Source organism: Aquarana catesbeiana, linkage group LG01 (genome assembly GCF_042186555.1).
Source record: "Aquarana catesbeiana isolate 2022-GZ linkage group LG01, ASM4218655v1, whole genome shotgun sequence".
NCBI lineage: Eukaryota > Metazoa > Chordata > Amphibia > Anura > Ranidae > Aquarana > Aquarana catesbeiana.
This window is the reverse complement of record NC_133324.1, coordinates 444200687-444214837: the sequence shown is the minus strand read 5'-3', so window position 1 is coordinate 444214837 and position 14151 is coordinate 444200687. Positions and strand designations below refer to the sequence as shown.

Sequence of the window (14151 nt, the reverse complement as noted above, 5' to 3'; positions counted from 1 at the left end):
CATTTAAATTGCAAGAGCACTGAAAGCTGAAAATTGGCCTGGGCAGGAGGGGGGTGAAAGTTCCCAGTTGGCAAGTGGGTAAAGAAAAGGTGGCTACTAAGAGTCTCTAGGTTGGAACATACATTGTTATCTCTCAGCATTGTGAAAGGTCTATTACTGGTTATGACAACTGAGAGTTGAGAGAAGTGATTGTTAGTGACAAAGTGTAGCGAGCTGTATCCGTTCTATTATTACAAGGTACCAAATCCGTTATGTGCTAGCTCGTACACCACAGAACACAGTCTCTGCTTACATATCAATCATGTCGTTTCCCCAGCAGGAATGGTACAGTCCGCTCTCCCTGTGTGCTGGCTGCATTGGTACAGGCGGGGGTGTTGCCCAGCCAGTGATCAGGAAGGTCACGTGTTGCACGTCCAGGGATCCCTGTGAAAAGAGAGGAGTCCTGAGAGTAGAGAGGGGCTGTCATTGATCAGAGCTGTGTAGAAGAAGACAGGAAGAATGCTGTGTACATTACGATGTGCCCTGTCTAAGGGGAAAACGGCTGCAGCACTCACCTCTGCATGGACTGACCTGACAAGAGGAGTGCAGGTGAGCAGGGTGCACTTGTATTACTCCTGCTACGTAGCACAGGGATTGGGAATACTGGATGGGCTTAGTGTGTTTAGCTGGTGGACTTCAAACCTTCCTCCTAGAAACTATGTGAAAGGTGACAGCAGAAAGGATGGGACTGATCTGTAGTAGTAGTCTGATTTCCTCTCCATCAACACTGGAGGGGGGGGTAAAGTAATTACCGGAGGTGACGTCCTGGGGCGGTAAGGTCATTACCGGAGGTGACGTCCTGGGGCGGTAAGGTCATTACCGGAGGTGACGTCCTGGGGCGGTAAGGTCGTTACCGGAGGTGACGTCCTGGGGCGGTACGGTCGTTACCGGAGGTGACGTCCTGGGGCGGTACGGTCGTTACCGGAGGTGACGTCCTGGGGCGGTACGGTCGTTACCGGAGGTGACGTCCTGGGGCGGTACGGTCGTTACCGGAGGTGACGTCCTGGGGCGGTACGGTCGTTACCGGAGGTGACGTCCTGGGGCGGTACGGTCGTTACCGGAGGTGACGTCCTGGGGCGGTACGGTCGTTACCGGAGGTGACGTCCTGGGGCGGTACGGTCGTTACCGGAGGTGACGTCCTGGGGCGGTACGGTCGTTACCGGAGGTGACGTCCTGGGGCGGTACGGTCGTTACCGGAGGTGACGTCCTGGGGCGGTACGGTCGTTACCGGAGGTGACGTCCTGGGGCGGTACGGTCGTTACCGGAGGTGACGTCCTGGGGCGGTACGGTCGTTACCGGAGGTGACGTCCTGGGGCGGTACGGTCGTTACCGGAGGTGACGTCCTGGGGCGGTACGGTCGTTACCGGAGGTGACGTCCTGGGGCGGTACGGTCGTTACCGGAGGTGACGTCCTGGGGCGGTACGGTCGTTACCGGAGGTGACGTCCTGGGGCGGTACGGTCGTTACCGGAGGTGACGTCCTGGGGCGGTACGGTCGTTACCGGAGGTGACGTCCTGGGGCGGTACGGTCGTTACCGGAGGTGACGTCCTGGGGCGGTACGGTCGTTACCGGAGGTGACGTCCTGGGGCGGTACGGTCGTTACCGGAGGTGACGTCCTGGGGCGGTACGGTCGTTACCGGAGGTGACGTCCTGGGGGGGGGGGGGGGGTGTATGGTCATTACTGGAGGTGTCATCCAGGGAGAATGGTGCCAGCAAATAAAAAGTGGCTAATCTGTCAGCAGCACTGCCATTGGCATTACTTATGCCAAAATGTATATAGTACATCCCGCCATACTCACAGCGCTTCATTTAAAACCATATTAAAGCCCAAAACCAAACATATAATATTGTGCAGCTTACCAATCAGTAGATGTGGTGTCTGCATTAATTTTTTCTTTTCTTTTGGCTTTATAATCAGTTACAGCAAACAGTTTTTTTTTTCCTCTTGGGATAAAGGTTTTGCATGAATAAATAAAATCTGGGCACTTTAAAGGGGAGTTCCACCCACAAATGGAACTTCTGCTTTAAGTGAAGGTGACCCCCTTACAAGCCACACATTGGCATGTCATTTTTTTGGGGGGGAGCGGATATTCTCTTTTTAGAGGAATCCAGCTCTCACTTCCTCCCAGGGCCCCGCGGCACCGGAAGGGAGTTCACCTCTCCCCCCTCCCTCTTGGCAATCATCTGGGACATGTCAGATGATTACCCGGCCAGTCACAGTGTGTGACTCGTGCATGCACAATGCGTGCCCGGCTGTGAAGCCACAGCCGGGTGCCCACAGTGACAATGCCGGCGCCTCAGAGAGGAGGGGGATAGGAGCGGGGCTTCGTTCCTCGCATCACTGGACCGTGGGACATGTGAGTGTCCGATTAATAAAAGTCAGCAGCTACACTTTTTGTAGCTGCTGACTTTTATATGCGTGGAACTCCGCTTTAACTCCTTCCCAGCCCTTTTAAAAGATTCTTAATGTCAGGAGGCGGGCATTCGGATCATGTGAGTGGCTGTCACAACAGTGACATGATCTGAAAGCTCCACATCGCAAGTATGCATTGGGAGCTTTCCAGTCCCCGCTGGTGACTATGCTGGGGACATGCGCTCTCAGCACAGACAGTGTTTACATAAGGCAGCATATATGCAGCCTCTCAGCCTTAAAGCCCACCTGCCAAGTGGCCATATATATGTGCCATGTCAGCCGGAAGAGGTTAATCACCCCTGCCAATGTTGAGTGGTTTGTCTTATCCACAAAAACTGATACATTCTGCTGGAGAGTTTGTGCTGTGAAAACAGACTTGCTGGCGGGGTGGATTTGATTTAAATCACTAGTAAAAAAGGTTGATTTAAATCAACTCGATTTAAATCCTAATTTTTAAAGAGCAACTGTCATCTCTGTCTCGAAATGGCTCCTCCTCTGACCCGCTGTTGACTCACCGACAGTCCCATTCACTTTAATGGGATGGCTGGTGATGCGACAGTGACACAACAAAGTGAGGGAGGTGGCAGCAGCAGGTAAGTGGGTGCCCACTAACGGGCGCTGCCGTGATGGATCTGAAATGACAGGTGCTCTTTAAATTTAGGGACTTATTCTTGCTGGTATTTAGAATCTGTAATATTTGCAAACAAAATGAAGGTTTCCTATTTAGAATAATAAGCTGCCAGGTTAGAAAAGCAGCGATTTCAGAACTGATCATATAGTTTGTAGTGTACATAGATTTGCAAAACAATAGCATAAAGGAATATTTCTGAACTTTGTTTTATCTCATGGTTACTGTAAAATTGTGTGAATGCATTAATGCAGTGCATGCTATTTCAGCTTGAAGAGCTTGGATTCATTGAATGAGTTTACCAAAAATGTAAATATTGCAGAATATACAGCCTCATGCTACATAACTAAGCTCCATTTCATGCTGAATAAACTCAATTATTAATGTATCTTAAATAGAAAACTCTCTTTAGATTGTTTAGTCCAAAAGCATTTTATTAAAATTTAATAAAAAAAAAAAAATATATTTTTTTTCATTGATTTATATCCATCCTGCTTACTGGCTGGAATGCCACATAAAAATAGAACAGAGTAGAGCTGCACGATTCTGGCTAAAATGAAAATCACGATTTTTTTGCTTAGAGGATAGATCACGATTCTCTCACGATTCTCGCGGCGTAACATCATCTTTCACATTAAAACAAAAAAAATTGTGCTAACTTTACTGTTTCATTTTTTTTTATTTATTGAAGTGTATTTTTTCCCAAAAAATTGCATTTGAAAGCTGGGCAAATACAGTGTGACATAAAATATTGCAGAAATTGCCATTTTATTCCCTAGGGTCAAAAAAAAAAAAAAATCTATCTATCTATCTCTTGGGGGTTCCAAGTAATTTTTTTAGCAAAAAATATTGATTTTAACTTGATAAAGAAGTGTCAGAAAAAGATTTAGACTTTAAGTGGATAAACTTCCTGCATTTACACGTTGTTTAAAACTTGGCAGATTTCCCAGTTATTTGTTTACACAGAGAAGTTCTATCCCTTTGATCTAAGAAGGAAGTTAGTTACAATGTTTCAAGTTCTAAACTTGGCAGACTGCCAGATGCTTTCTTTTGACAGCTGAGTGAGCAGATAATCTCTCCACTTGTTATATGAAAGAATCCTCAAACTCAGCAGGAGAGATCGTCAGGGGAGGTGAATCGAGATCACAATTTTTTTTAACGATTAATTGTGCAGCTCTAGAACAGAGGTGTTCCCAAACTTTCTAAATAAAGGGCTATTTTACTGTCCTTCAGACTTCAGGGGGCCGGACTGTGCCCAGAGGGAGTAAACAATGGCCAATATTTGGTATTAGGGGAGGAATTAATGCCCCATTGTTGGGGTCAGCGGCAGGAATTATGCCCCATTGTTGGGGTTAGCGGCAGGAATTATGCCCCATTGTTGGGGTTAGCGGCAGGAATTATGCCCCATTGTTGGGGTTAGCGGCAGGAATTATGCCTCCATTGTTGGGGTCAGCAGCAGGAATTATGCCCCATTGTTGGGGTTAGCGGCAGGAATTATGCCTCCATTGTTGGGGTCAGCGGCAGTAATTATGCCCCATTGTTTGTGTCAGCGGTAGGAATTATGCCCCATTGTTGGGGTCAGTGGCAGGAATTATTTATTTATTTATTTATTTATTTCAGGTACTTATATAGCGCCGTCAATTTACGCAGCGCTTTACATATACATTGTACATTCATATCAGTCCCTACCCTCAAGGAGCTTACAATCTAAGGTCCCTAACTCACATTCATACATACTAGGGCCAATTTAGACAGGATCCAATTAACCTACCAGCATGTCTTTGGAGTGTGGGAGGAAACCAGAGTACCCAGAGGAAACCCACGCAGGCACAGGGAGAACATGCAAACTCCAGGCAGGTAATGTCGTAGTTGGGATTTGAACCAGCGACCCTTTTTACTGCTAGGCGAGAGTGCAATCCACTACACCACTGTGCCGCCAATTATGCCCCATTGTTGGGGTCAGTGGCAGGAATTATGCCCCATTTTTGGGGTCAGCGGCAGGAATTATGCCCCATTTTTGGGGTCAGCGGCAGGAATTATGCCCCATTTTTGGGGTCAGCGGCAGGAATTATGCCCCATTTTTGGGGTCAGCGGCAGGAATTATGCCCCATTTTTGGGGTCAGCGGCAGGAATTATGCCCCATTTTTGGGGTCAGCGGCAGGAATTATGCCCCATTTTTGGGGTCAGCGGCAGGAATTATGCCCCATTGTTTGGGTCAGCGGCAGAAATTATGCCCCATTGTTTGGGTCAGCGGCAGGAATTATGCCCCATTGTTTGGGTCAGCGGCAGGAATTATGCCCCATTGTTTGGGTCAGCGGCAGGAATTATGCCCCATTGTTTGGGTCAGCGGCAGGAATTATGCCTCCATTTTTGGGGTCAGCGGCAGGAATTATGCCTCCATTTTTGGGGTCAGCGGCAGGAATTATGCCCCATTGTTTGGGTCAGCGGCAGGAATTATGCCCCATTGTTTGGGTCAGCGGCAGGAATTATGCCCCATTGTTTGGGTCAGCGGCAGGAATTATGCCCCATTGTTTGGGTCAGCGGCAGGAATTATGCCCCATTGTTTGGGTCAGCGGCAGGAATTATGCCCCATTGTTTGGGTCAGCGGCAGGAATTATGCCACCAGACACTGATGAAGGCAAGTAAAGGCTTGCAGTTTGTCGACTACTGAAATAAAGGAAAGCAAGCCTAAAAAAAATAACGCAGTGATTACATCTAAGAATTGGTAAGAAGCAAATATAATAAATGTTTGCTTTTGGGTTTAAAGCGGACCTTCAGTCATTTTTTTTTTCAACTTTCCATCTATTCAATCTTCTGTTCTGCCCTTGTTGTTTTAACTTTGGATAGTAAAACATTTTTTTTTTCTGCCAGTAAATAACTTTTACAGCCCACTTCCTGTTTCTTGTCTGGTAAAATAGGCTTATGCATCTCTCTCTCCAAGAGGGCCAATGAAAGTTGGAGGTGTTCTTCCTCTGTGTAAATCCAGGAAGTGACCAGGCAGCAGCTTCAGCTGCCCACAGTTAAAATGGTTGCAGCCAGACAGGGAGACTTCTGCAGCATATTTGGCAAGTACAGAATCACAGGAAATATAAAATATGCAAAGTGGTTGGAGGGAAGCTTCAGAATGGCAAAGATGTTTTTATTACAAATTGTGTGAGTAGACTGCAGTTCCTCTTTAACGTCGTTCCTTTAATGGTTCAAGGTCCAATCAGCAGAAGCTTTGGCACATTTTTTTTAAACACGTGCCGATGCAAGGACCAGTAAAAAAAAAAAAATAGGGTATGTGAATGGGAGCAATTCACACCAGTTTTTTTTTTTTTTTTTTGGCACATCAATGCACAGGGGAAAACGGCAAGCCAGCCAAGTTTGGCTCATCTGCCATATCGTAGATTCTTGGCATGTTCCAGGAAGTGTGGAGAAAGTGCATGTTAAAACACAATGCAGCATGTCAACGCACATCAATACGTTTGTGTTTACCTGTACTCAGTGCACACTTTGCATTGTGAATGGATAAGGAGTTTTTTTTTAGGCTCCATGCCAACTAGCATCTTTTCAGCTAAAAAAAAAAAACTGCTGGTAATAGCTTTTTGTATCGTTTTTAGGAACGTTCAGAGTGTTTAGAAGCATTAGTGTTTTTATTAGCGTTTTTGCAGTAAAGGGGGGGGGGGCTCGAAACGCTGTTTGATGGCTTCTTGAAGATTTAAAAAACGCTAGTGTGCATGGAGCCCTAATTTTTGGAATATTTAGTAGCTAGATTTAATGGCAAAGCATTTTTACTTGGCTCTTGGCTCTTCAATCACAACTGATATTTAAGAGCAGGTGGGTGGAACATAAGATGATCCCTATCCTGCCAATGTGGCTGAGAATTCCAGTGTGTGTCATGGCATTATTTTTGGCCCAGTGACATTTGTGTTCTTGTACATACACCTTTGAAGCTTATCTAGAACCCTGACCTTCCTGTTCACATAAACCATTTTAAACATACATGGGACTGTAGGCAAACAGCTAAGGTCACAGGTAAAATATGTACCTATTAACTAACTGTACAGCCAGTTTCTTGACTTGTATTTTTGAAATTTCTGACTGAGAATAGACAGAGTCTAAACGTACAATGTCCGTTTTTTTTCCAGGTATGTAAGTCAGTACTGAGTCCACTGGATCAACATGACAGCCAGACAACTAGCATTTTCAAAACAAAAGCCAGCAAAGTCAGCCATTGTATGTGTATGTATATATGTGTGTGTGTATATATATATATATATATATATATATATATATATATATATATATATATATGTGTATATGTATATATATATATATATATATATATATATATATATATATATATATATAGGCTTTCATACTAACTAGCTCTGTGCACTGGTATTGCACCCAGTGACCCCCTACCTCATCTCCTGAGGTCCCCCACCGGCACTCTTGGCTCCTCCTCTTCTTGGTCTACCATCATAGGAAGCTGCTTCCTATGGTGGTCCTTCTGAGCTGGCCTTTGTGTCCATAGATGCACACAGCTCAGCTTGCAGCTTGACCCTGTCATCTGCTGTCTGCTAACAGGATTAGATTAACAACAGCAAGAGCTATTGGCACAGTGCTGGATCAAGTGAGGACTCGGATAAGTACTTAGGAGGGGAGGAGATAAAAATGCTTGGACACTTTGTACCTTAATGCAAGGACTACAGGTAAAACTACTTTACTAGTTGCAGACTTTGGGCATACTACACACAGCCAAAAAAAAAAGAAATCATTGTACACAGGTTAAGTGGACTGTGATTAATCATAGCCGGCATTACAGTATACTCAAAGAAGAAAGGCAGCTCTAGCTGTAAAAAAAAAAAACCAGTCCAAATCAGTGTTTATAAGCACTGCTCCGCACTTCTTATACAGTGATTCAAAGTACATTTTTTTTTCTGTACATTCATCTGCAATCAAAGCGATGAATTTATATCTGCAGATGATGCCAGTTAACCACATCCCATCCGGTCGATAACTGATCCCCGTTCCGGCTGTCATTCTGCTATCCTGAATGGGTGTCATATAACATCCAGCTGGATAAGCCGCTTGTGCACACCCTCGGGGGGCACCCGACACACCGCATCTCCGATCTCGGTAAAGAGTCTGACATAGGCTCTTTACCACATGATTAGCAGTGTCCAATAACAGCTGATCACATGGTAATCAGGAAGTGCCGTTTATCGGCTTTCCTCCATTCACGCTGACAGGGGGCAGGGGGTCTGGCCTGATGATCAGTGCATTGATTATCCGTGCAAACCCAGATGCCAGTCAGTGATGTCTCAGTGCCACCTATCACTACTGCATATCTGTGGCGCCTCATCAGTGCCCGTCAGTGAAGGAGAAAACTTAGTTATTTACAGAAACAAATACATTTTTTTTTTTTTTTTTTTCAAAGCTTTTGGTCTCTTTTTTTTTTTTTTTTTATTTGTAGCGCAAACAATAAAAAAAGCCAGTGGTGATCAAATGCCACCAAAAGAAAGCTCTATTTGTGGGGGAAAAAGATAGAAATTTCATTTGGGTACAGTGTTGCATAACCGCGCAATTGTCATTTAAAGTGCAACAACGCTGAAAGCTGAAAAATGGCCTGGGCAAGAAGGGGGTAAAAGTGCCCAATATTGAAGTGGTAAAAGCAACTTAAGTTAAAAAAATATATATATATATTTCTTTCTCGTACATCACGGGACACAGAGCCTCAGTAATTATTGATGGGTTATAGGGTATGACACTGGTCACGCCCTAAACAGGAAGTTCAACTCCCCATATAACCCCTCCCCTTCCTGGGGATACCTCAGTTTCTTGCCAGTGTCTTAGGTGTTGGACGTGTAAAGATGTGCTGTGCTGAGCTCCAAAGGGAATATCCTATACTGGGGCAAGCCAGGCGAACCGGATCCATTTCAAAGTGTCCTTTTTAGGCCGAATTGGATCTTACCCGGGCCTCGTGTCCGAAGAAACGAGGTTTTACCTGTAACGCTTCTCTTTTTAGAGAGGTGGATCCCGCATTTCAGAATTTGGTTTTTCTACCCTTATTCTTGGCTGGGTGCTTTACAGGCCCAGAACTGCGGATCCCCCTATCCATAGGGGGCCCCAGTCCCTGAAGGTTTTCCAAACAGAGCCCACCGTGAGAGGTGAAGATTGGGTCTGTACAACAGAACCCTGCAACTGGATAAGGTAAGGGAGATTCCACAGATTTTTTTTAAATTCTAGTAGGTTTCTCCTTTTAGTAAATGTATGCTATGCCTAGTGTCGCCACCGGGGGCTGCCAAGAGCACATACCTTCACATGCTTGATTGTCTGTCTCAGTGTTCACGCTGCACAGCTCCTCCAGCTGAGCTCCAGGTAGGATGGGATGGGGGGCTCGTCCTGCAGGGATATTCCCCCCAAAATTAGGGGGGGGCTGCGGTGGTCTGTGAGGCGGTAGTATACCGCACTATCGCCGCCGCCGCCGCCACCGCCAAATACTATGTGGCAGACCCCATCATCTGCCAGCCTCTCTCCTTCCTCCTCCACCCCAGTCTCCCCTCCATGCTGGTCCCGGAGGGTTGGCTCGCGCGGGAAAGTGCACGTTTTTTTAATAAAACGAGAGGGGGTGGTCAGAGGAGGGGGGGCGGAGCGTCAGCGCGTCGTCCGGCGTGCTTAGACGCCCACATCGCTGGCTGCACAGGCTATAAGAAGCACACTTTTCAGGTGCACACAGCCTATGGAGGGACACAGAGCTGACGGTCGCATGTAAGGTGGGACACAGGCATTCTCCCAGGCAGCATTTACTAAGAAACACTTGACTGGGCATTGGTAGCAGTAGCAAGTTGCTGGACTAAATCGCTCAGCAGTCAGTGTTTCATTTGTGTGATACCTCCACCTTGTTGCTTTGCACTGTGGGTAGAAGAGGTACAAATACCCCAAAAAGCAGAGCCTCTAGGGGATCTCCCTCAGGCTCTGAGGACCCCCCTTCTGCAGTGCCTTCCCCCACTGAAGGACCTGGGATGGCCGGCCAGGGAGAGCCGTTGGGGTCGGGGGCTGCATCTGCTTCTGGCACTTCAGCCCCTGTATACATTACGCAGGAGGTTTTTTCCTCAACCATTAATGGATTAGAGGAAAGATTAATGGCCTTAATCGCATCTTCACTCAGTGTAAGAAAACGCACTAGGTCTTCCTCTGTTACCCAGGACCCTCAGGCAGAGGAACTCTGGGGAAAAAGAAGAATCCCTTTCAGAGGATCGGGATGGGACTGATGATTCCTCCTCTGAGGAATCAGGTGGAGAAGGGCCCTCTTCAGCTACTCAGGATGAGAAGGTCTTAGTACAGATCCTTGCTGGATTGGTCCGCTCCACATTTAAGTTACCCGTATCTGAGTCAGTTAAAGAACCCTCTTCTTCTTTGGGGTCACTGAAGCCTCCTCAAACAACACATGCTTTTCCTGTTCATAATCTGCTAGAAAAGCTCATTTATTCTGAGTGGGATCACCCAGATAAACGTTTTTTTTCCACCTAAAAAGTTTTCAACACTTTATCTTATGGAAGAAAAGTTTATAAAGATGTGGGGGATACCGGTCGTTGACGCCGCCATTTCCTCCGTAAATAAAAGTCTGACTTGTCTTGTAGACAATGCTCAGATGCTCAGGGATCCTGTTGATAAGAAAATGGAATCCCTGTTGAAGGATATTTTCTCCTTAGCAGGTTCAGTAGCTCAACCTGCAGTGGCAGCGATAGGAGTCTGTCAATACTTAAGAGACTATGTTAAGCAGGTCTATAAAGTTCTACCTGAACAGCAGGCCCAGGGGTTGGCTAACCTTCCAGCGGCCTTATGTTTTGCTGTTGACGCCATCAGAGATTCTATCATCCAAACCTCTCGTCTTTCACTTGGGTTGGTGCATATGCGTAGAATCTTATGGTTAAAGAACTGGTCAGCCGAAGCACCATGTAAGAAACTTCTGGCTGGATTTCCATTTCGTGGTGCAAGGCTGTTTGGAGAGGATTTGGACAATTATATCCAAAAGATCTCTAGTGGGGAAAGCACTCTCTTACCTGTTAAGAAAAGGAGTAAGCGTCCCTCCTTTCAAACGGGCTCTTTCCCCAGTGCCAGAAGCATCTGCCTCCAGGCAGTCGCGACGGCCTCCTCCGTCAGGGTCTAGAAATAAATTTCAGAGTCTATCCCAGGGACAAAGGAAGTCCTGGGGGAAGAAGGCTACTAGACAAGACGCTAAAGCCTCTTAATGAAGGAGCGCCCCCGCTCGCTCGGGTGGGGGAAGACTGCTACGGTTCTCAAAGCTCTGGCAGGAGGATTTCCAGGACAGATGGGTAATCTCCATGGTAACTCTAGGTTACAAACTGGAGTTCCAAGAAATCCCCTCTCCTCGTTTCCTCAGATCAAGTGTCCCCAGAGATCCAGAGAAAAAGCAGTCGCTCCTTCTAGCGTTAGAGCGACTATTGTTGCAAAAAGTCATCATGGTGGTTCCCACGAAAGATCAAGGATTGGGATTTTATTCCAACCTTTTTACGGTACAAAAACCAAATGGAGATGTCAGACCCATTCTGGATCTAAAAGATCTGAATCGATTCCTAAGGATTCGATCCTTTCGCATGGAATCAATTCGGTCAGTGGTCTCCATCCTACAGGGAGGAGAATTTCTGGCATCAATAGACATCAGAGATGCGTATCCGCATGTACCCATTTTTCCTGCTCATCAAAAGTACTTGCGCTTCGAAATAGAAGGGCGCCATTTTCAGTTTGTGGCTCTGCCTTTTGAGCTAGCCACTGCACCTCGAGTGTTTACAAAGATCTTGGCTCCTCCTATGGCCAGATTAAGGGCTCAAGGTATAACTGTCATAGCATACCTAGACGACCTGCTCTTGATAGACCGGTTGGTAGCCTGTTTGAGCGGAAACTTGATGACCATAGTCAACTACCTGGAACACCTAGGTTGGATTCTCAACCTAGAAAAGTCTTTCTTAAAACCAGTAAGAAGACTGGAGTATTTGGGCCTGGTCATAGATACAAGCCAAGAGAAGGTATTTTTACCTCAGGCAAAGATCACTGCCTTAAGAGAGCTGATTCTGGTAGTCAGGACCAAAAATGGTCCTTCTGTCCGCCTTTGTATGAGGCTGCTGGGAAAGATTGTAGCTTCATTCGAAGCAGTTCCCTATGCTCAGCTTCATTCAAGACTACTGCAACACAGTATCCTGTCGGCCTGGAACAAGAAGGTTCAGGCATTAGATTCTCCGATGCACCTGTCTCGTGCAGTGCGCCAGAGCCTCAGTTGGTGGTTAATACCCGAAAGCCTGCAGAAAGGGAAATCCTTTCTACCGGTTACCTGGACGGTGGTAACAATGGATGCCAGTCTTTCGGGTTGGGGAGCAGTTCTGGAACAGTCTGCGGTCCAAGGGGAATGATCCAAAACCGAGAGGACCTTACCCATCAACATTCTGGAGATCCGTGCGGCATATCTAGCCCTAAAGGCCTGGACTCTCAGGCTACAGGGTTGCCCGGTCAGGATCCAGTCCAACAATGCCACAGCAGTGGCTTATATCAATCATCAAGGAGGCACCAGGAGTCGGGCAGCTCAGAGAGCAGTGAACCAGATTTTAGTCTGGGCAGAAAAGCATGTGCCATGCATATCGGCAGTTTTCATTCCGGGGATAGCGAACTGGCTGCCGGACTATTTGAGTCGCCAGCGGTTAGTCCCAGGAGAATGGTCTCTTCACCCTGACGTCTTTTGGGCCATATGCCAAAGATGGGGGGTTCCAGATGTGGATCTCTTTTGCATCCAGATTCCAACAAAAAAATCGACAAGTTTGTGGCAAGAACAAAGGATCCTCTTGCATACGGGACAGAGGCGTTGGTGATTCCGTGGCATCGGTTCTCACTGGTTTATGCATTCCCTCCTATTCTGCTACTGCCACGACTCCTTCGCAGGATCAGGCAGGAAAAGAAGTCGGTACTTCTAGTGGCTCCAGCTTGGCCCAGGAGAACTTGGTATGCAGAGATAGTAAGGATGACAGTGGGGACCCTACCGTCACATACAGACCTGTTATCTCAAGGTCCAGTGTTCCATCCTGCCTTACAAACGCTAAATTTGACGGTTTGGCTATTGGAACCCACATTCTGAAGGGTCATGGGCTTTCACGTCCGGTGATCTCTACCTTGATCAATGCAAGGAAGCCAGCTTCCAGAGTGATTTATCATAGAGTCTGGAAAGCTTATGTATCCTGGTGTGAATCCAGGGGTTGGCATCCCAGAAAATATGTAATAGGTAGAATTCTTGACTTTCTACAAATGGGATTAGAAATGAAGCTGGCCTTATCAGTATTATTTCAACGGCCACATGCTTCACATTCTTTGGTTTGAAGCTTTATGCAGGGGGTGACGCGTCTTAATCCTCCGGTTAAGGTGCCCCTAAACCCCTGGGAATTGAATTTGGTTCTGTCAGTTTTACAGAAACAGCCTTTTAAACCAATACGTCAAATCCCCTTGGTCTTATTGACAAGAAAGTTTAGTTAATTTTTCTGGTAGCCATTTCTTCTGCTAGAAGAGTATCAGAATTAGCAGCTCTTTCCTGTAAAGAGCCTTATTTATTCATACACAAGGATAGAGTGGTATTGCGCCCTCATCGAGGCTTTCTACCGAAAGTGGTTTCAGATTTTCATCTAAACCAAGATATTGTTCTGCCTTCCTTTTTTCCAGATACCTGTTCTATGGAAGAAAGGTCACTACATTCTTTGGATGTAGTAAGAGCAGTCAAGGCCTATCTGAAAGCAACTGCTCAAATTCGCAAAACAGATGTTTTGTTCGTACTGCCAGAAGGTCCCAATAGAGGACAGGCAGCGTCAAAGTCTACCATTTCAAAATGGATTCGACAAATGATTATTCAAGCTTACGGTTTGAAACAGAAAATTCCACCTTTTCAAATCAAGGCACGCTCCACAAGGGCTATTAGTGCTTCTTGGGCTGTGCATCACCAGGCCCCTATGGCTCAAATCTGCAGGGCCGCAACCTGGTCTTCAGTCCATACATTCACCAGATTTAATCAGGTGGATGTGGGAAGGCAT

At 46.4% G+C, this 14151-nt stretch overlaps 1 protein-coding gene across 1 annotated transcript in view; it reads left to right on the top strand.

Moving 5' to 3' along the window:
• The first annotated feature begins 359 nt into the window (after positions 1-359).
• Positions 360-14151, top strand: part of NIPSNAP3A (nipsnap homolog 3A) — a 76413-nt gene continuing 62621 nt past the window's right edge. Inside the window, exon 1 of the mRNA XM_073636279.1 lies at positions 360-588. Coding sequence (XP_073492380.1) covers positions 499-588 — 90 coding nt within the window. The 5' untranslated portion in view covers positions 360-498. The remainder of the gene's footprint in view (positions 589-14151) is intronic.